Source organism: Bufo bufo, chromosome 2 (genome assembly GCF_905171765.1).
Source record: "Bufo bufo chromosome 2, aBufBuf1.1, whole genome shotgun sequence".
NCBI classification, from domain to species: domain Eukaryota; kingdom Metazoa; phylum Chordata; class Amphibia; order Anura; family Bufonidae; genus Bufo; species Bufo bufo.
Window position 1 is genome coordinate 141,559,578 of NC_053390.1, and position 26,583 is coordinate 141,586,160.

The 26,583-nt window shown below is 43.0% G+C and overlaps 1 protein-coding gene across 3 annotated transcripts in view; it reads left to right on the plus strand.

Annotated features, from left to right (window-relative positions):
• Positions 1 to 26,583, plus strand: part of SLF1 (SMC5-SMC6 complex localization factor 1) — a 130,441-nt gene that overhangs the window by 98,164 nt on the left and 5,694 nt on the right. For all 3 annotated transcript variants that reach the window (XM_040421549.1, XM_040421547.1, XM_040421548.1), the window contains 5 exons: positions 1,866 to 2,028; positions 7,589 to 7,736; positions 9,887 to 10,032; positions 15,785 to 15,957; positions 19,215 to 19,312. In XM_040421549.1, coding sequence (XP_040277483.1) covers positions 1,866 to 2,028; positions 7,589 to 7,736; positions 9,887 to 10,032; positions 15,785 to 15,957; positions 19,215 to 19,312 — 728 coding nt within the window. The remainder of the gene's footprint in view (positions 1 to 1,865; positions 2,029 to 7,588; positions 7,737 to 9,886; positions 10,033 to 15,784; positions 15,958 to 19,214; positions 19,313 to 26,583) is intronic.

A 26,583-nucleotide genomic window follows, 5' to 3' on the forward strand; every position in this document is an offset into this window, starting at 1 on the left:
TTAAAGGGTTTTGCTACTTATTTTGTATTTGGTACTTTTGATGTAGGCACAGTTATATCATGTGATGTACACTATGTTTTGATTAACCCCTTAGTGACCAGCCTGTTTTGGGCCTTACTGACCATGCGTTTTTCATTGTCGCCTTCCAAGAGCTGTCATTTTTTAAATTTAATAAATGTTTTGGTTTTGTTTTTTGCTTTTTTTTAACCACTATAGTCCCCCAAGGGGACTATAGCAGGCAATTTTTTTATTCTAAAATACAATGCAGTATCCCTAAAGTGCATTGTATTTTAATGTCAGTGCTATACTGACATAGACCAGCAGGCTGCTGGGGAACACTAAAGGCACGCTTGGGGCCTACACCAGGTCCCAGCCAGCCTATACACACATCAGCACCCCGCAATCTCACTTATGGTGTGCCAAAGGGGGACAGAGGGAGTTTGCTACCTTTGTCATCGCTTACATGCAGTGGGCGCCATTGCCCATGTCATGTAAGGGGTTAAACAGCACGGATCGGCACTCCTGACGGTCCGTGCTGTTAGAGCAGGAGCGCGGCTCTCATGTGAGAGCAAAGTCCCCGCCCTCCGCAGCGCTTAGACAGAGCCACTGTGAAAAGGCAGCGGCCCAGCCTAAGGCCCCTTAGTGACCGCCGTAAAAAAGGCGTATTGGTGGTTACTAAGGGGTTAAAGGATTTTCCGGGAGTTCAGGATTGATGGCCTATCATCAGGATAGGTCATCAATATCTGATCAGGGGGGGTCAGACACACTGTCGATTAGCTGTTTGGGCAGGCTTCAGCACTTCGGTGAGCGCCGCGGATTCTTCCTAGACCTGTGATGTCATGTTCACTGGTCACATGATCTATTTGCCGCTCAGTCCCTTGTATGTGTATGAGCCTGGGCTGCAATACCATGCACTGCCACTATACTATGTACAGCCCTGTGCTTGGTATGCTGCGAGGAGGCCACAATGCTAACTGGAGTGCCGCAGCCTCTTCAGCTTATCTGAGGATAGGTCATCAATATGAAACTCTTGGAAAATTCTTTAATATTTAAAATGCGTTAAAAAAATATGTATGTAACTAGGAAGAGAAATAAATGAAAGGCTATGTACACTTTCGGGAGCAATTTTTTATGATTGCATTTTACAAATTTTGGGGAAATATTTTTTTTCAGTTTATCTTTATTAAAAATATTGAGACGTTCTGTCATGAAGGGTTAACTGTTTGTCTAGCTGTGTGAATTGTACTTTCACTTTCACTTTGTGCCCATCATCTAATAAACCTTACTTCTAAATTACAAAGAGGTCATAAACACTTATTTAAGCCACATTCTTATCAGTAAGATAAGGACTGAGCTAAAATGATCATTTATAATGTCAGAGATCAGAGATAAGGAGCCGTCTGCTGAGCTACCTGACGAAACAGAGTGAAAATTCAGATCCTGCTACTAGAGAAACTCAAGGCTGTGCAAAGACAATGGTTCAATTTTTTTAATAAAGCCCAACATGATTTTTAGTACAAAATGAATAAAATGCAATAATAAAAAAAAATGCCCCCATAGGTGTACATAGACTTTAAAAAGTCAGGGGGAGGATGTTATGGAGACCCATATCCACCTGTCAGGAAGTAAATCTACCACATACCATCACATCCATATACTGATTGGCTTTGCAAGATTTTAACTGATACATTTCTGGGGGGAAAGGAGCACAATTCTCCAATAATGGGGTCCAAAAAGCGTGTTAATGTATTTTGTGAAAATCTTAATTCATACATTTTTATTTTGAGATAAACCAGCAACCGTATAAAGTGGAAAATGAACTGATTTGATACCTTTCCTAACCGTGACCTTTCTTATTATTGTAGACTTTGTGAACAAGCAGATTTGTCCCGCAAAACTTTGTGTCCTTCCTTTATTCTTGGAATATTTTGGCCTGAAACCAGGACAATGGTCTTTTTAACCAAGAACATGAGCGTGTTGACAGATCTTTTAATAATGTGTCATAAGAAGATGCATCCTGTAGATGATGTGAGTATCATGAAGATTAAATAGCCATCTTTGGCTCTCCATAAAGTTCCTAGTCGGTAGCACAAGTGCATTTACTCTCGTGGTTTTTGTGTCATTTGTTGACCATATGGGGACAAACTGTAGTAATAAGAGTACAACTAAACGGCAAACTGGTCGTGCAACGGCTGTCACCACCAGGATCTCAGAGTAGCAGTGATCCCATAGAAATTAATGGGATTGCTGCGCGAATCTGAAGAAATCCAGCGCTGCAATCCCATTAATTTCTATGGGACACTGGCAGCGACAGCTGTCGACGTGTAGCTGTCCCTTAAGGGCAATATCCAATTTACAGACAGATTGTTGCCAGACTATCATAACACATGGAGTTAAACATCTAATGCCATGGGGGTGAGATAATATGGGTGAGACTGTTGCAGTAAGTAACAGTAGGAATGGATGCCAGGCATATGAGACCTGGGCAGGGATGGATTGGCCATAGACCCTACAGTCTCACTCTAAGGCCTCTTTCACACGGGCGTGAGGTGAACGCATTGCACCCGCACTGAATCCGGACTAATTAATTTCTATGAGGCTATGCACGAGCGGTGATTTTCACGCATCACTTGTGCGTTGCGTGAAAATCGCACCGTGCTCTATATTGTGCGGTTTTCACGCAACGCAGGCCCCATAGAAGTGAATGTGGCTGCGTGAAAATTGCAATTATCCGCAAGCAAGTGCGGATGCGGTGCGATTTTCACGCATGGTTGCGAAGGAGACGATCAGGATGGGGACCCGATCTTTATTATTTTCCCTTATAACATGGTTATAAGGGAAAATAATAGCATTCTCAATACAGAATGCCAAGTAAAATGTCCATTGAGAGGTTAAAAATAATAAACAAATTTAACTCACCCCATCCACTTGGTCGCGTAGCAAATCTCCTCTTCTTTCTTCAGGACCTGGGTAAAGGATCTTTGATGACGTCACTGCGCTCATCACATGGTCCATCAAATGATCCATCACCATGGTGATGGACCATGTGATGAGCACAGTGACGTCATCAAAGGTCCTTTACCCAGGCGCTGAAGAAAGAAGAGAAGATCTGCTACGCGACCAATTGGATGGGGTGAGTTAAATTTGTTTATTATTTTTAACCCCTCAATGGACATTTTGCTAAGCATTCTGTATTAAGAATGCTATTATTTTCCCTTATAACCATGTTATAAGGGAAAATAATAAAATCTACACAACACCGATCCCAAACCCGGACTTCTGTGAAGAAGTTCGGGTTTGGGTACCAAACATTTTTTTTCTCACTCGCGTGCAAAACGCATTAAAACGCTTTGCACTCGCGCTGAAAAATCGCACATTTTCCCGCGACGCACCCGCATCTTATCCGGCCCTCACACGTGACGCCCGTGTGAAAGAGCCCTAACAAATCTAGAACCAGCCCTGTATCTCACATGAATCCAGAGATCTTCCCATTCATTGCTCCACTTGCTGTGCTAGATTTGTTTCAAGCTGACAGCTCAGGGGGGGTGTCCTTTCTCAGGGGGGATGTCCTTTCTTCTGCAGCTCTCTCCCTGTAACTGTAACAGCTCCTAAAGGGAAATGTGTCATCAGAAAATGACCTATTGTTTAAATCATGTTTTTATGTTTAATATATTTTTAAAGAATTTTTTTTTTTTTTTTTTTTAATATTTAGTTATTTTCCTTTTTTTTTAAATACACGATGAAATGAATAAACATTACAATAGCAAACACATCTGATACAGGATACCCCTTATGGGTAATGATCAACTCCCATATAAAAATGGTCAGTATCCTGCATAAATTATATATATCCCAATAAATTCAAAATTAATAAATAGAACCATAACTATGACCACCCCCCCTATTGGCTGTCGTCACTGCAGCTCTATCAACCACAGCTATAAATACGGTTTAGATTGTGTCTAAGCGGTCTAGCGTGCCGCCCTCCGTTCCCTTTCCATATCTTCATAAATCTTAATTTGTCGCATATACTGAATTCATTCATTTAGAGAGGGCAGGGAGACAGATCCCCAATGTTTAATTAAGATAACTTTAGCCACCATCAGACCCCTCATCCAGATCTGTCTGATCCGGACAGGAAGTACAATATCTTGGGCAAAATATCCAAATATCACCGTCAAAGCCGCAGGGTTATAAGAAGAAGAGGACTCCCTTTGTAGGGCTGAAAAGACCTGTTCCTAGTACCTTTTCAATTTGCTACAATCCCAAAGTAGGTGGCCGAAGTCAGCATTCAGACATCCACATTTTGGACAGCAGCAATCTCGGCCTTTATTTTGAGGGAATTTCGCTTGGACTTTTGGAGTATAGTACAATCGATGTAAGATCTTAAATTGAATTAGTCTATGAGCATTAGAGATTGTGGCCTTTCTAACATTCCTATAAATACTAGTCCATTGCAATGGAGAACAATGCAACTCTCCCATTTACTTGGACTCTTAAATACAGTTACAGTTGCCAATGACGTTCGGAGTTTACAATACAGTGTGGCTATCTTAACCCTCTCATCTACCTGAGCAAAACAGTAATCAAAAAATGTATTCTCCCGTGACAAAAAATAACCTTTGTTGCTGGAGGCCTCATATGCGTGTTTTAGACGTGAATACATAATTAAATCTAGTAATGTACTATCAGTGAAGTTAAATTCCAGAAATGTCCCGAAATAAAAAGGTGACTCACGTTAAATACCCCCTTCTGGAGCCAGTAAGTATAAGCTGTGATTTTAAAGAATTCCACCAGATTCCTATTCTCCCACAGAGGGGTGAAAGCAAAAGTGTGGGAAACTTTAAGTATAATCTTAAGCTTGTTCCAGACCCACTGTAGGGTCCATGGTATCAATAGGGACTTCCTCAAACCCAAATAACCAGATTCCAAGCAAGTAAAAATATTCTCTAATGGTTTATCCATACCCTGTGTCAAATATTGTGCTAGGAAACTCTCTTTAGAATTACAGCATCCCTGCATTTGTGCACATAAAAAATATCCTTGGAAAAAAGGAAATGATAACCCACCCTCCGACTCCGACAGCCATAGATATCTTTGTTTTATTTGCACCCTCTACCTTCCCCATATTAGATCGTTAATAAGAGTCTCCAATCTATGGAAAACGATATTGTCGATCCAAACAGGGGAAGCACACATCGGGTACATCACAATAGGCAGGATGATCATTTTAACCAATGCTATTTGATCCGTCTGTGCTAATATCAGTTTCTGCCAGGCACTAATTTTAGACTTAACTTTAATCAAAACCGGGGCCAGATTAAGCTTATCAAACCTATCTATCGGAACACCAATCCTAACGTTACCCCATATAGTCCAAGGTTTCATTGGGAGAGAGAACCCGAACTCCACTCCCCTCATCTACGGCCTTGCGGTTTAGCAGGAGGAGCGATGACTTCGTCCAGTTAATCAGATAACCCGAAAATCTGCTGAATTCCTCTATTACTTCCATCACATAAGGGAGGATTTTCCATCCCTAATCCAAAAGCATAATAACGTCATCGGCGTAAAGGCTTATTTTGTCGATCACTCCCGCCACCCCAAAGCCGTCTATGCAGTTATCCAAGCGACTCTTACAGGCTAACGGTTCAATAAATAAAGCAAAAAGGAGGGCGGAAAGGGGACACCCCTGTCTCATCCCTCGACGCATCATCACAGGAGAAGAATAATTACCATTAATATTAATGCGAGCTGTCGGCTGTTCATATAACATTTGGGTCATTTCTATAAATACACTCCTCAGACCAAAGTGAGACATAGTAGACCTTAGAAAAGACCACTCCATCCTGTCGAACGCCTTTGCAGCATCTAACGACAGGATGGAGTGGTCCAGACCACCCCCAACAGAGAGATTCAAGTACACCCTGTAAAGACTCATCTGTATTTGCCGCCCCGGAATGAACCCTGTCTGGTTTGGATGGACCAGAGAGGCAATGACCCTCTTCAGACGATTAGCCAAAATTTTTGCAAAGATTTTATAATCTGTATTTAGGAGCGATATGGGTCTATATGACCCCACATACCCATCTTTATCCTTTTTCAAAACCAAAGTGATCACTGCCTCTCTGAATGACGGAGGTAACGAACCAGATAAACAGGAATCATTCAAGACCCGCAAATAAATGGGGAGAAGCGAATTGGCGTGATACCTATATAGTTCAAACGGTAAACCGTCCGGGCCTGGGGATGAATTATATTTCAACAATGGGAGTGTCGATTGCAACTCATCCAGAAGAACGGGGCGATCCAGCATTTCCCTATCCTGTGGGTCTAACTGGGGGAACCCCAATTGTTGTAGCTAATGATCCATATCATCCCATCTTGGAGTAGGATCGGACTGATAGAGAGCGGAGTAGTATTTCACAAACTCCTCCCTAATCAACTCTGGGGACCTCACCCCATTCCCTCTTGAATTCCTAATCTCCCTTATACTAGTAGCCTCTCTCTGGTTGGCAACTAACCGAGCCAGAAACGTACCCGTTTTGCCCGATTCACAGAAGCAGTTTGGACCTTGAAAAAGAAGCTTATGTTGAGCCTTACTATACACAAGTGTCTTAAGCTGTAAATTGGCCTCCCTTAACTGGGTTATATGTTCTTCATTGTGTTGAACAGCTAGTGCAGCCTGCAAGTTCCTAATTGTCTCTGTCAGCTGTTGCTCCTTTCGGCGAAGTTTGAATCTATACCTGTTAATTTTTGTAAAATATAGGCCCCTTATATGCGCCTTCAATGCATCCCATACATAGTGTATATGCGTTGAGCCTATATTGATTGCTCCACTTGCTGTGCTAGATTTGTTTCAAGCTGACAGCTCAGGGGGGGTGTCCTTTCTCAGGGGGGATGTCCTTTCTACTGCAGCTCTCTCCCTGTAACTGTAACAGCTCCTAAAGGGAAATGTGTCATCAGAAAATGACCTATTGTTTAAATCATGTTTTTATGTTTAACATATTTTTAAAGAATTTTTAATGATGTTATTTTTAATTTTCCATGTCAATATTTATGTTTAAACAAAAACCATAAAAACCTGCAGTTTTCCATCTGGCCACTAAGCCAAATAATTGGCGCCAGTTCTTGGTCTGTACAGATCACCTTACTGCAGTTATCTGCTTATCTGCACACAGAGTTGACCAGAATTAGAATGACAGATAAGACAGGATCCACCATTCATAATAGGTGATTGTCAGATCTTATCTATCCTTTCCTTGTACAATGACCTCTGCACAGATCACAGAGCATGTCCAGAAAACTGTCCCATAGAAATCACTGAGGTCCTCTCCAGACCATTGTGTCTATGGACCATGGGGCTGCGTAAATGCTGTTAAGAACAGCTCAGACAAGATGGCCGCCCCCATAATCATGTTCAGAAAATAGAATAAAAAATCTGTAATCAGAAAATAAAAACAGATAAAAAAATAGATGTGTTACTATCTGGTTTTATGTGGCAAAAAAAATGGTGACGCAATTCCTTTAATCATGGGATAATCCATTTAATGTTCAAATAATTGTGCTAAATGTTTTATATTTGTAAAAGGCATTATCCCAGGAGGTGACCTCGCACTTGAGTGGGATGCTCGCTGCTGTTGTGGAATACTGGATACTACTTGGCTTCTATCTGAACAAAAAGTTGGTGCATCAAGTGGCAAGTGACTTCGTATTCTACATCAGTGTTTCATGTGAAGGTATTGGAAATTTGTAGCTTCTCTTAGACCATGCATGATTGTAAGAAACAGTGTAAAAATAGGCTCTTGAGTTATACGGGCACACGGCCTCATTTATCAATATTATCTAACAGAAAAACCGGCTTTGTAGCAGCCAATCCAAACACAACTATTATCCTTCCAATTTAAGAAATTAAAGCAGCGACCATTGTTTCAAATTATTCTGTTCCCATTAGTTTTTCATAGGGAAAAAAACTAAGTTTACAACTTGTATTTCATTTAATGTAGCAATTCAGTCCACAATGACAACAGTCACTACAAGCATCCCTTTCTACACACTGAGGTTTGCCCTACAATGAGTATTCTTAATTAAAGGGGATGTCTCACTTCAGCAAATGGCATGTATCATGTAGAGAAAGTTAATACATGCTACTTTCTAATGTATTGTGATTGTCCATATTGCCTCCTTTGCTGGCTGGATTCATTTTTCCATCACATTATACACTGCTCGTATCCATGGTTATGACCACCCTGCAATCCATCAGTGGTGGTCATGCATGCACACTATAGGAAAAAGCGTCAGCCACTCTGGTGGCCGGGACCATGGGAGTGTGCATAAACTGGCACTTTTTCCTACAGTGTGCAAACATGACCACCACTGATGGATTACAGGTGGTCGTAACCATGGATACCAGCAGTGTATAATGTGATGGAAAAATGAATTCAGACAGCAAAGGAGGCAATATGGACAATAACAATACATTAGAAAGTGGCATGTATTAACTTTCTCTACATGATACATACCATTTGCTGAAGTAAGACAACCCGACAACCCCTTTAACTGTTAGACATTTTCTACAGACCCCACAGCATAGCCACACGCTTGTTGGTAATTATACTTACCTGATACCTGCCTCTGGGTTCTGGCTCCATCGCTGTCCCACCGGCTTTGAAGGTCCTGGGTCTCCCCACCTCAACATCTGGTTTGATGCCCACTCATGTGACCCCTGAAGCCAATGACTGGCCGCAGCGGTGCTGTCACTCATGCATCATGTCATTGAGTCATTTGACTGCTGCAGCCAGTCATTGACCCGGCATCAAACGGGATGTTGATGGTGGTAGAACCAGGATCTGCAGAGCCAGCAGGTCAGAGTGGGGTTTGTAGGAACATTTTCAAAAGTAGACAACCCCTTTAAAGTCTAGCATAGAAAATTTCCCACCAATAATGTTTGACATGGGTTGGAATTAATCAGACTGCAGACAGGCTTAGGCTACTTTCACACCTGCGTTCGGGTGTCCGTTTGAAGGCTCTCACAAGCGGCCCCGAACGCAACCGTCCAGCCCTAATGCATTCTGAGTGGATGCGGATCCACTCAGAATGCATCAGTCTGGCAGCGTTCAGCCTCCGCTCCGCTCAGCAAGCGGACACCTGAACGCTGTTTGCAGCGTTCGGGTGTCCGTCTGGCCGTGCGGAGGCAAGCGGATCCGTCAAGACTTACAATGTAAGTCAATGGGGACGGATCCGTTTGAAGATGACACAATATGGCTCAATCTTCAAACGGATCCGTCCCCCATTGACTTTCAATGTAAAGTCTGGACGGATCCGTTCAGGCTACTTTCACACTTAGAATTTTTTCTAAGTTATAATGCAGACGGATCCGTTCTGAACGGATACAAACGTCTGCATTATAGGAGCGGATCCGTCTGAGCAGACATCAGACGGACCCGCTCTGAACGGTAGTGTGAAAGTAGCCTTATAAAAAAAAAAAACTTTAGTCCCCTGCTAAAGGTCCCTGTGCTGCAAGTCTGGTCCCTGTCCGACCGTAAGTGACAACCATCGTTCACAGGCCAATGATTGGCTGAGCAGTCATGTGAGTAATGGATGTGACATCATCGCTTCCATTCTGACAGCGACCAGATGTGCTGGACTTTGACGTACCTTTAGCAGATGGGAACGTTTTTTCTTTGTTTTGTCTTTGTTTCATAATTCTGTCTGGTGTCCGGTTGAATAAAAAAAGTGGCGGACAACCCACCCCTTTAAAAATGCTGGTGGTGGGCCCCAACCGATGGGACCACCATGATTTAAAGGCCAAGGAGAGATCGAAGTTGAGTGAAAATGATTGCGTTATGTTTTTGGATTTTACCTATTTAACATGTAATATTTTTGTTAGAATTTACAGTAGAAGAAAAAAAAATGTTTGTTTCCTCCATTGCTTCGCCGTGGCTTCAGATGTTGGTTGCAGAAGTGATTTTCAAGAACCTTTGTACTGAAAGCAGCCTCCAAATGTCTAATGAGCCATTAACTTTACGAAAACTGGCAAGTATCAGTTATCTTTCATCATTGTACATTAAAAGGTCGTTAGTTTATCTGCGGTTTCACTATTTTTATTTCATTATTTCTATTTTTTATGGTGATCTTTTTTTCCTATTGCAACAGGTATTGAGTTTAGGGATCAGCCAGCATTTGATAAAAATTTGCTAAAATAATAGGCAAGGTGTTCCTTAAAGAGGACCTTTCACCTCTCCTGACATGCCTGTTTTAATAGCTTCATGCATTCCCCATGTAATAACAATTATGGAACATCTATTCTTATTACTCTATGTTGCACCATTCCTTTATTATTTCTACTAGAAGTTATGAATGAATTGCTAGCAGTCTGCTGTAAGGGTACAGAGGGGTGGTAACCAGTTGGGGGGTGTCCCTGCACAGACTCACTCTATCCAATCAGTGCTGCCATTTTCAGACTGTGCATGTACAGCCCCCAACTGGTTACCTCCCCTCTGTACCCTTACTGCAGACTGCTAGCAATTCATTCATAACTTTGAGTAGAAATAATAAAGGAATGGCACAACATAGAGACATAAGAATAGATGTTCCAGAATTGCTATTACATGGGGAATGCATGAAGCTATTAAAACAGGCATCTCAGGAACGGGAACAGGTCCTCTTTAAGCACAATACCCTGAGAGGCTTGAAGAGTCAGAAAAATTACTGCAGTTATCTACTACTGACTTGGAGTCAGGTCAGATATAATTAAAGGGGTATTTCAGTGGAAAATATTAAATGGGTTGTCTAGTTGTCCAGTGCTTCTCTGATCTGCCACCAGTCTCTACCTCCTGGTGCCACTCAACATTAAAATCTGACTACTTGGCCAATCTTTGGTGGAGGGGGTCACTGCTGCAGATAATGATTAGCTGAGCAGTCACATTTCCTGTGTAGAGAGGGACCAGCAAATACAGACCAGCGGGGAATCCGGGAGGCATTAGAACAAGAGTAGTGGGGGACTGATAGGGTGAGTATGACTTGTTTTACTTTTTTAAGCCACCCTGCCATTTTTAAGCAATGTGACTTAAAAAAAAGAACATATGAGATTATATAGCACTACATACCTATTACATCCTGTGATGTCTCTTCTGATTATGCATGTTCTCTTTCTTCATCGGCCCAGACTGCCATGATGAATTCTTTCAGTCATGTCTCACCTCTGCAGATATTTCCACACAGAAATTTTAGATTCCTCATTTCTCCATCATCCTTCCCATCAGTGTTATCCTGCTGCTACTCTTAATACTGTGCCCGTTGTACTCCCCAGTGCCCCCAAATACTATGCTGAAGAAATACTTCACTGTAAAACAAAACAAGCAATGCAACAGCTCTCTGCAAACCAAATAAAGTACAAAATTGCATAATAATTGCAAGTGCTATACTAATAAGTTAGAGATGCTTGGCAAATCATTTTGTACAAAATTATTTGAGCCCGTCTGCCGCACGTCAAGGCGATCTCTGTAAGACAGGTTCCTAACACTAAATTCTACCTGTTATGTGCCATGACGGCTACCATATAATTCAGCGAGTGTAGGTTCCACATGCATGCTGGGCCTGCCTTACTTTCTGTCATTTTTGGTGCCAAAATGGCCTCCATTATATCCAAGGAATGCAGGTACCAACATGCATGCCGGGCCCACTCCACACCACCCCTGGTGCCAAATGGCCACCAAAGACTGCAATGAGAGTCCACACTATATCTCTCTCCTGGTGCCAGATGGCTTCCAGTGAATGAGGGAGAGCAGGCCAAGCTATATACTAACACTAATTAAAATCAGCCTATGGGGCAGACGAGCTGGTCAGGAGTGCACGACTGAGGTGTCAGCCACACCTCCAGTACAAACTACAAAGAAAAAGGGGGTCAGTCAGCACATCCCAAAGCGCTGACTGACCCCCTTTTTCTTTGAAGAAATACTTCAGTATAGTACTTATAATGCCCTCTAAAGTTCTCCAGTAGTTAAAATGCACCCCTGTAGTTCCCCAGTAGTTATGATGTCCCCCTGTAATTCCCACAGTAGTTATAATACCCTGTATAGTGTCACAGTAGATATATTGTGCCCCAGTAGTTAAAATGCCCCCTATATTCCCCCAGTTTGTAATATCACCCTGTAGTGCCCCAGTAGTTATAATGCCCCATATATTGCCCGAGTACTTATAAGTTCTCCCTGTATTGTCCCAGTACTTATAATGCCCTATGTACCTAAAAACACCCCCCTACAGTGTCAACTTCCCCCCAAGTAGTATTTTCTCCCAAATGGCAGAAAAGAATACTCATCTGAGGTCCGCTCCATGCTTGTGTCTGTGAAGCAGGCCAGCCACAGGCATCCTCCATTGTGCAACCTGAGTTGCCCCATCCTAGCGTAGGCAGTCACAATGAAGTATTAGTATTGCAGCTCAGCCTTTAACTTTTTTCATATTTTGTTATGTTGTGGCCTTGAAGGCGAAAGCACTGTATCTATTTTGTAAAAAATGTATATAATCCTGCAATCTTCACACTTTGACTTACATTGTGTGTCAGGATCTGTTTGGCTCAGTTTCGTCAGACGGACACCAAAACGCTGCAAGCAGCGTTTTGGTGTCCGCCTCCAAAGCAGAATGGAGCCAAACTGATGCATTCTGAGCGGATCCTTATCCATTCAGAATGCATTAGGGCAAAACTGATCCGTTTTGGACCGCTTGTGAGAGCCCTGAACGGATCTCACAAACGGAAACCAAAACGCCAGTGTGAAAGTAGCCTAACTTTTCAGTAGCTATTATCATTATTACCACTGGCAAAATTACAATGACAAGTAAAATCTCTATATAGATAACACAGGATCCACTGTTCACAATAGGTAATATCACAGCTTATCTGCTCCCTCCTGACCTCTGCACAGGCCACAGGTAATGCCTCGAAAACTCTCCTATGTAGCTGCTCTCAAAGCACAGGAAGTCTTAACATATTTTACATATTTTAAGGCTAGTGGTCAGTGGGAAAATTGCAGAATTAAATGCAATTTTTTATATAGTGACATGGAAAAAATAATAAAAAATCACCAAAAATTATAAAGAATATATGTCTAACCTAAAACGTGATTTAAACAATAGGTCATTTTCTGATCACACATTCCCTTTAACTTATTTTCTCTTCGAAAATGAGGAGAATGTGTAATTTGCTTAGGGATGTACAGTAAATCAAAATGACCATGGAGACACAGATTTTAAAGCTTTAACTTTGTAGTTGGCTCAGTCTAACAGTGAATGTGACCCATCAGTAATGGCCAGTAATTATCCATGTGAAAATGATCAGATGATTAGGAAGAATTCTTATAGCGACGGTTGCGAGAGGAGTGCCGATGGCCTCTGTGACACCGGTGCTCAGCCTAGAGGTCTTGTCTGGACATTAACCCTGTTGCTGAGTCAAGTAGGGGGATCGGGTCCTCTGTGTCCGGCCAAACTGTCTCCAGCCCTCTAATCACCTCTAAATACTGCCATCCATTTACCATAACAGACCGCGGCACGCAGTCCCTTACTATCACTCAAGCTGTCCTGGCACTTGTCACAGTTCACTTCACATAGTTAACCTTTAATGCCGAGAGAAAGTGATGAGTTTTTAAATGCTGGGTTTCCTCCACAGAGCAATGGAAACATGTATAAACCCGGGAATATCACATCATCATTTTATCAACTTAGTAGATGTGAAAATATATAAAAAGGGGCTGAAACCCCACGGAGCAGCCTTCACCTCGCCTGCACTGAACGCCCCTCTCGCCCTGCACTCATCTGTTTGTATAGTTATAGTGGCTTTAAAACTCTGACTAGAAGTACTTCCTGTCAAATGGGGTGCTCTCTCATTATTTTCAAGATCTCTGCCTTCTGTCGGTGAACGATGGCCTTCCAGAGTCTGTAAACCCTGATACTTTTCACAGCTGAGAGTTTGCTACAGTTGTATCCGGTCCATATAACCCTCTGTGAACTAAACCCATCAGCAGTAAAATCTCTCCAGTGTATCATGTAGGTATACTGTACCATTCTGGAGTCCAGACTGCCTTACGTAGACTAGGTACGTAGAGGAGCCGCTGGAGGTAAGCAGCACCGATTCAACAATCACAGATCTTAAAAATGGCGAGGAATAACAACACAATACTTAGTGATTAGTGGCATATACTGTATACAATATTCAGAGAGAAGAAAGTAAAATAAAAATAAATAAATGCCAATTTATTCCCCAAGACCTACATTTCTACATCACCATCATAAAATTAAAGTATTTTGTTCTAACTTTACTATCCTGCAACTCCACCCAGAATACATCATTCATCCCAAACATTCAAACTACACCTCAAAGTGGTACCTCTGTCGACATTCTCCCCTCCAGTCTGATGCCCGACATGGAGAGAGACAGCTGTATGCCGGGTGATACCACAGAACATCAGCCAGGGAGTAAGGTGCACAGGGCCTAATAATTACGGTGATCGCAGCAGCTTCTTCCTAGGCCAAAGACGTTGCGCTCATTGGTCACATGGCCTAGGCTCAGTTCAGTCCAATTCAAGTAAAACAGCCTGGGCTGCAATATCCAGTACAGCCGCTATACAATGCACGGTGCCGTTCCTGGTATGATATGAGGAGGTCGCGGTGCTCTGGTGGCGATCTTGGACCCCCACCTATCAGATATTGACAGGCGGTCAATATTGTAATCCTGGAAAACCCCTTTAATGACATTATTGCCCCAGTGATATCAGCATCCAGCCATGTTACTCGTATGACTCAGCAGGCCGCCATTGTTCCCGCTTGGTGTGACCCTTCCTTGGATCCATCAATTAAAGAAATGTCATTCTTTGCAGAAGGGTTTGCGAGAATATCACTAGTCTTCCCAACAGCATCAGATCTTGTAGAACATGTCATTCAAGGGATTATCCTAGGATTAATGTAAAAAATCAGATATCATATGGAACATGGCAGTCTCTTTCTAAAGCCCTGTACCTCACATGGATCCAAAGATCTCCCCATTCATTGCTCCAATTGCTCTGCTAGATTTATTTGAAGCTGGCAGCTTTGAGGGGTGTCCTTTCTCAAAGCGCATGTCTTTTCTGCTACAGCTGGTGGCATCTGAAGGATGGCACTGAGCATGTGCTGTCATCTCAGTGAGCAGGACAGAGAAATTAGAAAAAGAGCAAACAGCAGGTGGCGCTATACTGATAGATTTCAGTGAATAACTCAGTGGGTATACTAAATTTTTATTTATGTACAGTATTGAGATCCAGGTGCTGGTTTGAAAAATGTAAAATATTTTTTATGGGACAACCCCTTTAAGAAGTACCACTTATCTGAATGCTTTATCTAATTGTCCAGCCATGGAAACAGGAGACACAAAAAGGGACATACATGATACTGACTGACAGGATCAAAAAATGAAAAATAAATCTTCAAATGGGTCAGTGGTTTTTTTCCCAAAATAAAAGGTGACAGGCTAGTGCTTTAGGGTCCCTTCTGTGGCATGAACTGGTCCCTTTAATACCCCTGGGGTTGTCTAGGCTCATGCTCCATTTTTTCATGAGACCATTATAGATCTTTTTTTTTCTTGTGTGAATTTCGCCATACTCCCTGATGTCTGAGTTTTTCGGACATATAAATGATTATTATAATACTTTTCGCCTCTTTTGAGGCGTCTTAGGCGCTGCGCACTAATTGAATGCCTTGTGCTGCCCATATATTTTGCTTTTGTTCTGGTCGATTGGTCTTGATATAATATTTCTGCCATCAGATCTCCACATACATCCCAGCGTTATGGAAGGCGGTAGCATGTGGCAATGAAAAAGTCCAGAATCTCGCAAGAAAAAGGAAAATAGGGCAGCGGCCTTGCCTGGAGTCTCAGAGGGCTTTACTGATGCTAAGTGGTGAAAATCAAAACCAGGGCGATGCGCTGCTTGATCTGCCGTAAGTAATACCTATAACATCACCATTTTTCTGCTTTGGGGGACAGCTTCTGACCTGACACATGTCTTGAACTTTGTCTGACCTTTGTTGTTGTCTGGAAATGAATCTGACTGTCAGAAAGCCTTTCTGTGTTTAACCTACAACACGTCTCGGTCGTCTCTGATGAATTGCTCCGGATGAGTCTGCAAACCTAGCGAGGGCATGCCTCCATGTTCACTTCCAGCAGCCCTGTGTCATGCTCTAAGAATGTGCCCCCCGTAATGAGTAATTGCAGGCTACACGATCCTAATGTGTGCGTATAGATGTATGTATTATAGTATGTATAGGTAATTAGGTCCTGCATTAATTCCTGCCGCAAATGAGCCGTGGACAGCCATTAAGTCACAGGGCCTCTCCGAGCCAGCTAGCCATCCTATGTGACTCCACCAGCTGACCTGTTTGCCGTAAATGTCGTTCAGATATCCCCTTAACGCAGTTTAAAGGGAGTCTGTCATCTACGTTACACATATACAACTCTCATCACTGCCCTGTAGGTGATATAAACAGTTAACACATCGTACCTTTCTTTCTGTTTTCTGTGTATCTGATGTTGAAAAAACAAAGTTTGATGATATATGCTAATGACTTGCAAGTGCCCAGGGGCGTGCCCCATTGATGCCCTTCCTCATCTCATGTCTCATTGTAAAGTTGGCAGAAAGCTCAGTCTCCTTACGTCGCTGACTCGGCACACTTCACTGCCAGGCCCAGGCATGCGCCGTACACTGCCCACTGTGGGCAGCTGCGTCAACAAACTGACTGCGCATGCATGGGCTGGAAACACACGTTTGATCAAAAGTGTACACAAAGAGCTTCCATTTTTCATGTACAGTTGGTATCGTACCACTTTAATCCAGAATAATCCCTAATCCTTAGTTCTGTTGTTTGCATGTGTAACGGTGTGCTGCCATACGTTTTTTGTTTGCTGCCTGCATGCTTGCTTTATGGATGTGCACCTGTGACTTCTGATGTGCTAGTCTAGATTTTCTTGTAAACTGCTTGCATAGGCACATAGCTGTGGTTCATCTGATAAAAACACTGGGGGTCATTTATTATCCAGAAATATGCCTATATTAGGCGTATTTCAGGCACAGAATGCGGCGCAAAGGTTATTTGTGCCGCAATCTGCTACTTTTCTCCCATCACGCCTGGTCTAAAAAAGTGGGCGTGACATGGGCGGGAAAGGGGACTGGCGGGTAGGCCGCTTCATTCATTATTTTCTACACATGTTTTAGGTGTAGAAAATGGTCTAAATGTAAGAGAGCTCAGAAGCTGGCTTACATTTAGAAGTGGCGCTGGATGCGCCAAAGTTATGTAGAGGCCTGCACTTCTACATAACTCTGGCGGATCCGCCGCCAGCTATAGGGGATAGTAAAACTGGTGTCTAAAACGCTGGTCTTAATAAATGATCCCCACTGTTTTTCTTTTGTTGATCTGAGGCTTCGTTATCGAGTGGGCGTCACCATTGTTCTTGGTGCCCCTAAGCTCCGCTCATTTCTGTGACCAGCCCCGCCCTTGCTGCTTTGATTAACAGGGCCCAACTGTCACTGCAAGTGGGGATAAGAGGAACACCAGGTAAACAGACTAGGCCCCAAAGCTAGGGGGGAGGAAATGATAACCTCCTAACAATCCCTGAGCCTCTCCCTGACTGCTGACAGTATGAGCAAGTCCTGATGGTGAATGAACTCATATGCTGGAACCTAAGCCCTGTTGACACTGTAGCAAACCCTAACTTAGGGAGAGGGGAAAGAGACAGCGGGTACCTTCCACCATGAAGGGACCAGCGTCTCCCTGAGACCTAGCAGCAAAACACGCACAAAGGAGAAAACAGGAGGACTTAGCTTGAGACGAGCGGGAAGAAGAGGATCCACAAACAACCAGTATAGAACTCCAGAAGGAAAATATCAACCGCAAAGTCAGCAGTAATAGGCAGACTTAAATAGAGCCTCTTAAACAGCTAATGAGCAAAACCTGTGGAGAGGTGGGATCCTGCCCACAACAACAAACAGAAAGGAAACAAAGAACGACCTGTCAGATAGACTCACGTGCTGCAAGTCTATCCGATCTTCTCAGATCTATCACAGGGCAGGCAGTTACAACAACAGTGGCAAAGCTGTGAGGGAGGGGCTGGCCACAGAAAGAAGCAGAGCTTGGGTGCAACAAGAGCAATGGTGATGCTGTCATTGCACCAAAGGCTTACTTTGCATATTAAGAAAAAAGTATCAAAACTCTGGAACGAATCTACAAAAGAAAAACAGCGTTAATTAGGTGAACTCCAGCTGGTTAGGGAGGTCACTGGTGACAGAATCCCTGGACAATCTCTTCAACCTTTACTAACCAGATGCATTCTGTCACTTGTTTCACATGTGGCATACCTATATATTTTTGGATCAGTAATGCAGTGAATTTTAGGACTACTGTATATCCATGGTATATAAGCACAAGTACAGCAGCGCTGGCTTCTTTTTTGTCTACTTTGAATAAACTCTTTGTAGATGACATTCTTTTTCTTCTTAGTATTTAGTCCTATAACTATAGGACCTGTCTAGTGGACTATAGTATGTAATACTTACTTCTTCATGGTTTCAACCGCACATCTGCAGATGTGTTGGACATGTTTGCATTCTTTTCTAATTAAGATCTCCAGGCAAGACGTGTAATAGAATAAATCAGTGCTTACCCCTCAGACGGGGGGCAGGATGTAAGGTGGGGTCATAGCTTACAGGTGTGGAACTGTTCAGGAAAAAGAGTATTCTTCCCAGGATATATAACCTGTCTCTGAACCCTCCATGACCCCAAACTAATATCCATGCCTGCAGGTGTGTGCTCGTATGAGAACGATCCTAGAGACGTTTTACACAGCTTTCAGTAGTGAAGTGATTGCAGAGTCCCAGGTTATGTGTCATATGTAGAAATGTATTGTTTAACCCCGCCGGTCTACATACACCTTACCCATAACATCATGATATTCTTCACTTTTCTTTGTTCCCTTAGGCTAGGTTCACACATTAGGATATAACAACTGGCGCAGGGGATCGCCAGAATATTAGCCTATAGCGACTAATCAAATTCCAGTTCTCAATTTTCAAAAGCAGGTTAAATATAAAGAAATAGTGGAAACCTAGTTGGTTGCTACGGGAAACCGCTGCAGTTTTCTATTATCTAATTTTTTCATTGTTAACAAGAACACAAATATTGATAAATGTGCTTCAATCAAACAGAATTGCGGCAAAGTTAAGATGCAAAACAAGAGGGGAATCAAGTCAGATCAAAGAGCCTCAAGTTAGTAGACAGTTCTGCAGCGGTCAGGACAGAAAAGGTATGGTATAATGTTCTAAATACTCATTTGAATAATATGTATTTGCTTTTAATACTTTTTAATTTTATTTTAATTTTATTATATACCTTTGTTGGAATTTTTTGTCTGATAGAGGGTATCCTCGTACTTGGATATTTCTTTATATCATTAGAGCCAAGAGCAATGTGAAGATTGACTCTGTGTCGTAAATTTCCTGGGGGTAGTCATGCCCTGTAGACTATCCAGGGAAATGTAATATTACATGGCTGCTAATCAACCGTTGGAAGGGTTGGGTCTACTAGATCGGGCGCCACTCTCAACATTATGGCTCACAGAGGGTTATTCTGAGCAGGAGACTGCCTTCTATGACCTCTGTGCCGCCAAAGGCTACAAGGATATGGCTTGTGAGACAACCCCTCGAATATTCTGTTTTTAACTTGATTATGTTGCTTTATGAATGCATGTTTTGGGGGGTGGGTTCACATCACGGGTGGGGTGGGTTCACATCACGTTTTATGTCTCCGTTTGACATACCGTAGACGTTAGAAGAAAAAAAAGGATACAAAAACGCAGCACACCACATTCTTGTATCCGACACAGTCTGGTAAAAAAAAAAGTATACTTTTTTTATGCAATGGAACTCTATGGTGAACGGATGCTATTATAGGGCATCAGTCTGGGGCATCCTTTTAACAAAGAATCATGATATGACCCCAGCCTAAGTGGTTGTTTTTTACTTTAATGATTTAAAAAAAGTATTATCTCCTCATCTGTCAGGGGTGAGTTGCGAGCCCCCTATACACATTAGATGTTCCAGTGTGTATAGAAGAACTCATATTTAGCTTGAAAAACTGTTCTTGCTTATGTGTCCAATAGCCTGAATGACGTTTTTGTTGTTTATTGCATCTACGTTTAATGTATGTGTGGTGCACTAAATAATGCAGCTTATATTATGTGTGAGGAAGATTACTGCTAGGATTTTAGCATTCTGACTTTACTGTTACCTATACCAGTGATGGGCAAACTGCGGCTCTCCAGCTGTTGTAAAACTACAAATCCCATCATGCCCTGCTGTAGGCTGATAGCTGTAGGCAGACTGGGCATACTGGGAGTTGTAGTTTTACAACAGCTGGAGAGCCGCAGTTTTCCCATCCCTGACCTATACTAACAAATGTCATCAGAACAACTGTGCATAAAAGTCTGTCGGGTGCAGATGCTGATAACCATGTCCCAGGTTATATACAACAGGACTGCTCAGGCCTCACCATATTAATCTATGGGGATGCCAGGACCTCACAAATGATCAAGTATTACCGCTCAGTGTGAAAGAATAAGGCCTCTTTCACACGCGCGTTGCGGGAAAATGTGCGGGTGCGTTGCGGGAACACGCGCGATTTTTCCACGCGAGTGCAAAACATTGTAATGCGTTTTGCACTCGCGTGAGAAAAATCGCGCATGTTTGGTACCCAAACCCGAACTTCTTCACAGAAGTTCGGGCTTGGGATCGGTGTTCTGTAGATTGTATTATTTTCCCTTATAACATGGTTATATGGGAAAATAATAGCATTCTGAATACAGAATGCATAGTAAAATAGCGCTGGAGGGGTTAAAAAAAAAAATAGAAAAAATTTAACTCACCTTAATCCACTTGATCGCGCAGCCGGCATCTCCTTCTGTCTTCGTCTTTGCTGTGTGCAGGAACAGGACCTGTTGTGACGTCACTCCGGTCATCACATGATCCATCACATGATCTTTTACCATGGTGATGGATCATGTGATGATCATGTGATGTCACCACAGGTCCTGTTCCTGCACACAGCTAAGATGAAGACAGAAGGAGATGCCGGCTGCGCGATCAAGTGGATTAAGGTGAGTTAAATTATTTTTATTTATTTTTTAACCCCTCCAGCTCTATTTTACTATGCATTCTGTATTCAGAATCCTATTATTTTCCCTTATAACCATGTTATAAGGGAAAATAATAATGATCGGGTCTCCATCCCGATAGTCTCCTAGCAACCGTGCGTGAAAATCGCACCGCATCCGCACTTGCTTGCGGATGCTTGCGATTTTCACGCAACCCCATTCATTTCTATGGGGCCTGCGTTACGTGAAAAACGCAGAATATAGAGCATGCTGCGATTTTCACGCAACGCACAAGTGATTTGTGAAAATCACCGCTAATGTGAACAGCCCCATAGAAATTAATGGGTCGGGATTCAGTGCGGGTGCAATGCGTTCAACTCACGCATCGCATCCGCGCGGAATACTCGCCCGTGTGAAAGGGGCCTAACAGTGCCCTCATTACCCCAGAAATTTACCACCATGCTGTACAAATAATATACCACTTTGTAGCACCAAATACCACAGAGCAGCACAAAATACCTCCTCAGCAGCACCAACAATCACCACAGTGCAGTACAAAACACTGTACCTCCCCAGCAGTACTAAACACCACACTGCAGCATAAAATAACACAAACTACACCGAACAGCACCGGTGGCCACAGCATTGACTCCGTCTTCTCCCTCGCTCCCATCCCTCATTTCACGTCTCCCTTCTGGTAGCAGAATTGTGAGACACTAGCATTGTGAGACACTCAGGAGAGAGCACTGTCCCTCTTTCCATGCTTCCCCCACTGGCAGTGACATTTCCCCCAAACCACCATTCTCTACTTGCAGCAACTCTTTCCCCAGTCCAACACTCTTAGACTGGTTGGAGCATCCCCACCCCACCACAGAGAGCAGAGACTGAAAGATGCTGTGAGAGGGAGGGCTTTCCAGGCTCCTCTTTTACCTGCCATGGCTCTCTAGACTCCACGCTCTGGCCAAACTGTTCCCTGGGGGCAGGACCTGTACATGCATAGTCATGTGACCAAGATGTCACCGCATTGATAATGCTGTTTCTGCTTTGGAATTACTAATTGCTTTGTGAGATCAATTCTTACGACCCTAATATTTACCTACGTTTTTCAAATACTTTTTGCAATGTGGGCCTTTTAGAAAGAAAATGTTTTAATTATATCTAGATTTTCCACATGGGGGAGAAGCAGGGCCGGTACAAGGCAGGGGCCGAAGGAGCGGGTGCCCTGGGCGCTACCATTTGCGGACAGGAGGGGGGCGCAGGTGAAGTGCCAGCCACGGCCCCCCCTACATCATGCTGTGCCCCCCCATGTGCCCCCCCAACTAAAATGACCCCCCCCCCCCCAAGTGAGCAGCCGCCGCCGGGCACAGGGAGATGAGCGCTTCCATTGCGCTCATCTCCATTGTAAACTGTCTGTGCCAGCGGAGGTGCAGGGGAGGGAGAGGCGTGTCCCTTCCCTTTCCTCTGATAGGCTGCAGGCAGGCACCGAAGTGGAGGAGAGGCCCCGCCCCCTAATTACTCCTGTTTACCTTTCTAAAGCTAAAGGACCTTTGATGATGTCATCACAGGTCCTGTAAGGGAACTGCACAGTGTAAAGTGTAGTTCCCAGGTTAGAACAGTGCATCTGCCAGGACCTGTGATGACATCATTTTCAACATCACAGGTCCTGCAGAATCTAGCAAAGGAACTGCACCAAAAATGGTGTAGTTCCTAGGTTTCAAAGGTACATCTGCCAGGACCTGTGATGACATCATCACAGGTCCTTCAACCCCTAACAGCAAGTATTAAAAGTTCACAAGCAGCTCTGTATTGATCCATACAGACTGGAATGGAGAGGTAAGAGGAGGTCCTCCACTTTTCATCATTTACCCCCTCCCCCCCCCCTCCATGCCCTGTTTTTACTCATTGCTCACTCATGTATACTACTTCAGACAGTTTCCACTACCTCATGTACCTCACAGTGACTATAATGCATAACTGACCACATATTTCTATAAACACTGCATCTACAGTATTATACCTTCTATGTGTCACATCAATACACTGCTCTGTATATATATATATATATATATATATATACACACACATACATGCACACACACTGCATATATTACACAGTATTATACATGCAATATGTACAGATATATAGTATATACCGCAGTGCACTGATATGTGAGGTATGAGGTATAATAGATGCTGTGTGTACAGATATCAGTACACTTCTGTATATACTATATATGTGAGGTACGAGGTATAATAGATGCAGTGTGTACAGATATATAGTATATACAGCAGTGTACTGATATGTGAGGTACGAGGTGTCAATACACTGCTGTATTTACTATATACCTGTACACACTGCATCTATTATACCTCGTACCTCACATATTACACTACTGTATATACTGTATACACTGCATATATTATACCCCGTACCTCACATATCAGTACACTGCTGTATATACTATATACCTGTACACACTGCATCTATTATACCCTGTACCTCACATATCAGAACACTAGGGAATATACTATATACCTGTACACACTGCATCTATTATACCGCGTACCTCACATAACTGTACACTGCTGTATATAATATACATCTGCATCTATTATACCTCTTTTGTGTGCTCTGAAGAACTGAAGATCAGTAAAAATGTGTAATTCAATGTATTGATAGTGATATGCAACTTCTTATGTCATTCTGTGTGTAAGATGGTGTTCAAAGGTTAAATTTCACTCTAAGCTCACTAAAAGCAAATCCCATAGTGCTAAGTAGAGCCTACAGTGTGCTCAGGTACCACAATGGAGTTTGGTGTTAAAATCGAACATTTTATGCCATTTGTCTTCAACGTTGGTCCTGCATCTGTTCTGCTAACAGGGTAGCCATCATCTGATTTGGTAGTATAATGCCGCCTGTCTATCTGTGTCAGGCCTAGACATTTTGTGAACAAAGGCTGTGTCTTGTTAGGCGGCAGAGATTTCACATATGGACTGTTTTACTCCAGGCACCGAGCCCAGACTGCATCACCCTTGGCTTCATTTACAACTCTATTTAAGCCCAAGTATTTTAGCTAAAAGGCACCACATTTGCCCAGAACGTTCATAAGACGGTAAAGTCGAGAGCTTTCATGGTACCAGTTGAATGTTGTGCTTACATTTAATAACATCAGTGTAATTACATATCGAATGACACTAATAAAAGTTTAGCTGGGAAATACAGAATGATGTTCTTTTATTATTAGGGGTGTCGCTGGGAATTCACAATGATCTGAATCTTCAGAGAAAAACTAAAAACGAAATATACTATATATGAATGTACTGTGTGACCTCTAATATATGATTCTGCTGCAGTGCAAAGAGTCAGATGCACATTAAAGCTGTGTATCTATCCAGGAGATGTCCATAGTCAAAACCATGGTCCCTCCAAAAATATTCTCCATTTTTCAAACCAGCTGGTTCTAGCTTTGTTAGAAAGAGATTGTCATGTACTGTACGATTTTATATTTTTACCTTAATCATGGAATAACCCCTTTAAGGCAATAAAGGGATTCTGTCATGAGATTTGATGCCTATAACCTAAACATATGGCCAGGTACCTACTAATACCCTGAATCCGAAACTGTCCTTATTAAATCTGCCTGTGGCTCTATTAGCTCATAAAACAGTTTTTTATAACCTGTCATTCACCTACCTAATGTGTCCAAGGGGACGTCGCTTCATACAGTGTGCTCGGCTGCAGCCATCTCCATCTGGTGCCCAGCGCCGCCTTCCTCACCTCAGCCCCGCCTCTGCAATCATCCGGTCCCTCAGGTTATACCTAGTGCGCAGGCGCGGAATCTGACAGAGGGACCGGACGATTGCGGAGGCGGGTCTGAGGTGAGGAAGGCGGCGATTTCAACTGGGAAGGCGGCGCTGGGCACCAGACGGAGATGGCTGCAGCCGGGCACCCTGCATGATAAGACGTCCCCTTGGGCACCCTTAGGTAGGTGAATAACAGGTTATAAACCACAGGCACATTTAATAAGGTCAGTTTCGGATTCAGGGTATTAGTAGGTACCTGGCTATATGTTTAGGTTATAGGTCTCAAATGTCATGACAGAATCCCTTTAAACTACATTTTGAAAAGCAGGAAATCAAGAGACCAAGAGATACACATTTCAGAACAAAATATCTTTTAGTTTGAAGCATGTAAATATACCTAGTTTCAGGATGTCCTGCTTTTTTTAAATGTTAAAATGGTGCCTTAATAAATTTCACAGATTTTATTTTGCCTATGGACGTCTGCTGGATGCAACTTATGAATTGCCTGTTTAGGCTACTTTCACACTTGCGTTAGGTGCGGATCCGTCTGGTATCTGCACAGACGGATCCGCACCTATAATGCAAACGATTGTATCCGTTCAGAACGGATCCGTTTGCATTATGAAGAACAAAGTCAAAACGGATCCGTCCTGACTTATATTGAAAGTCAATGGGGGACAGATCCGTTTTCAATTGCACCATATTGTGTCAGTGAAAACGGATCCGCTCCCATTGACTTTCATTGTAAGTCAGGACGGATCTGTTTGGCTCCGCATCCAGAGCGGAATGGAGGCGGAACGGAGCCAAACTGATGCATTCTGAACGGATCCTTATCCATTTAGAATGCATTGGGGCTATACTGCCCCGTTTTGAACCGTTTGTGAGAGCCCTGAAACGGATCTCACAAACGGAATTCAAAACGCCAGTGTGAAAGTAGCCTAACCTGTTGCCGTCTAGTATCTGGATCATGAGCTTGGATATTACTACCGCATGGTGAGCAAAATACTTTTCTTTTGCTTGTGATCATTTGGAACCTACCTTTGTAGCCGTTGATACAGGTCCTACAAGTACCCAGTGGGTGGTCCCAAGCACAGCAAGTGCTCAGGCCCTCCGTAAACCTTGGCCCCCACCTCCCTACTGGTGTTGATTAATGGCCCCGGCATTGTCTGTACCTCGGCACAGCACTGCAATCCCATGCATGCGCCATGTTATCCCATGACTGTGCATGTGCTGTTTGCTCATTGCAGACAACGGCCTTAGTGACAATGCTGGAGTGTGAATCAGCACCAAAGGGAAGACATGATGATAGGTTTACCGAGGAGGGACTAAGCACTCTGCCAGGCTAAGGACCGCCCACGGGGACCTTTCTCAGCATTTAGACCTCTGTCAATCATCAGAAGGTCTACGTCTCCTACCTGGAACTGTTATTGGTTTAATGGGCCAAAATTGGTGTTGGACAATTAAAAATTGTGGCACATCAATTTTATTTTTAAGTGAATAGAAACTTTTAGGGGATTTTTTAAATTGGTTACCTGGTTAGAAAACCCATTTTCCAATGGAATTGGGAATCGACTTCAGGACCCTTTTCTAGCAGCCCGTCTCGCTCTGAAAGTCTCTTCACA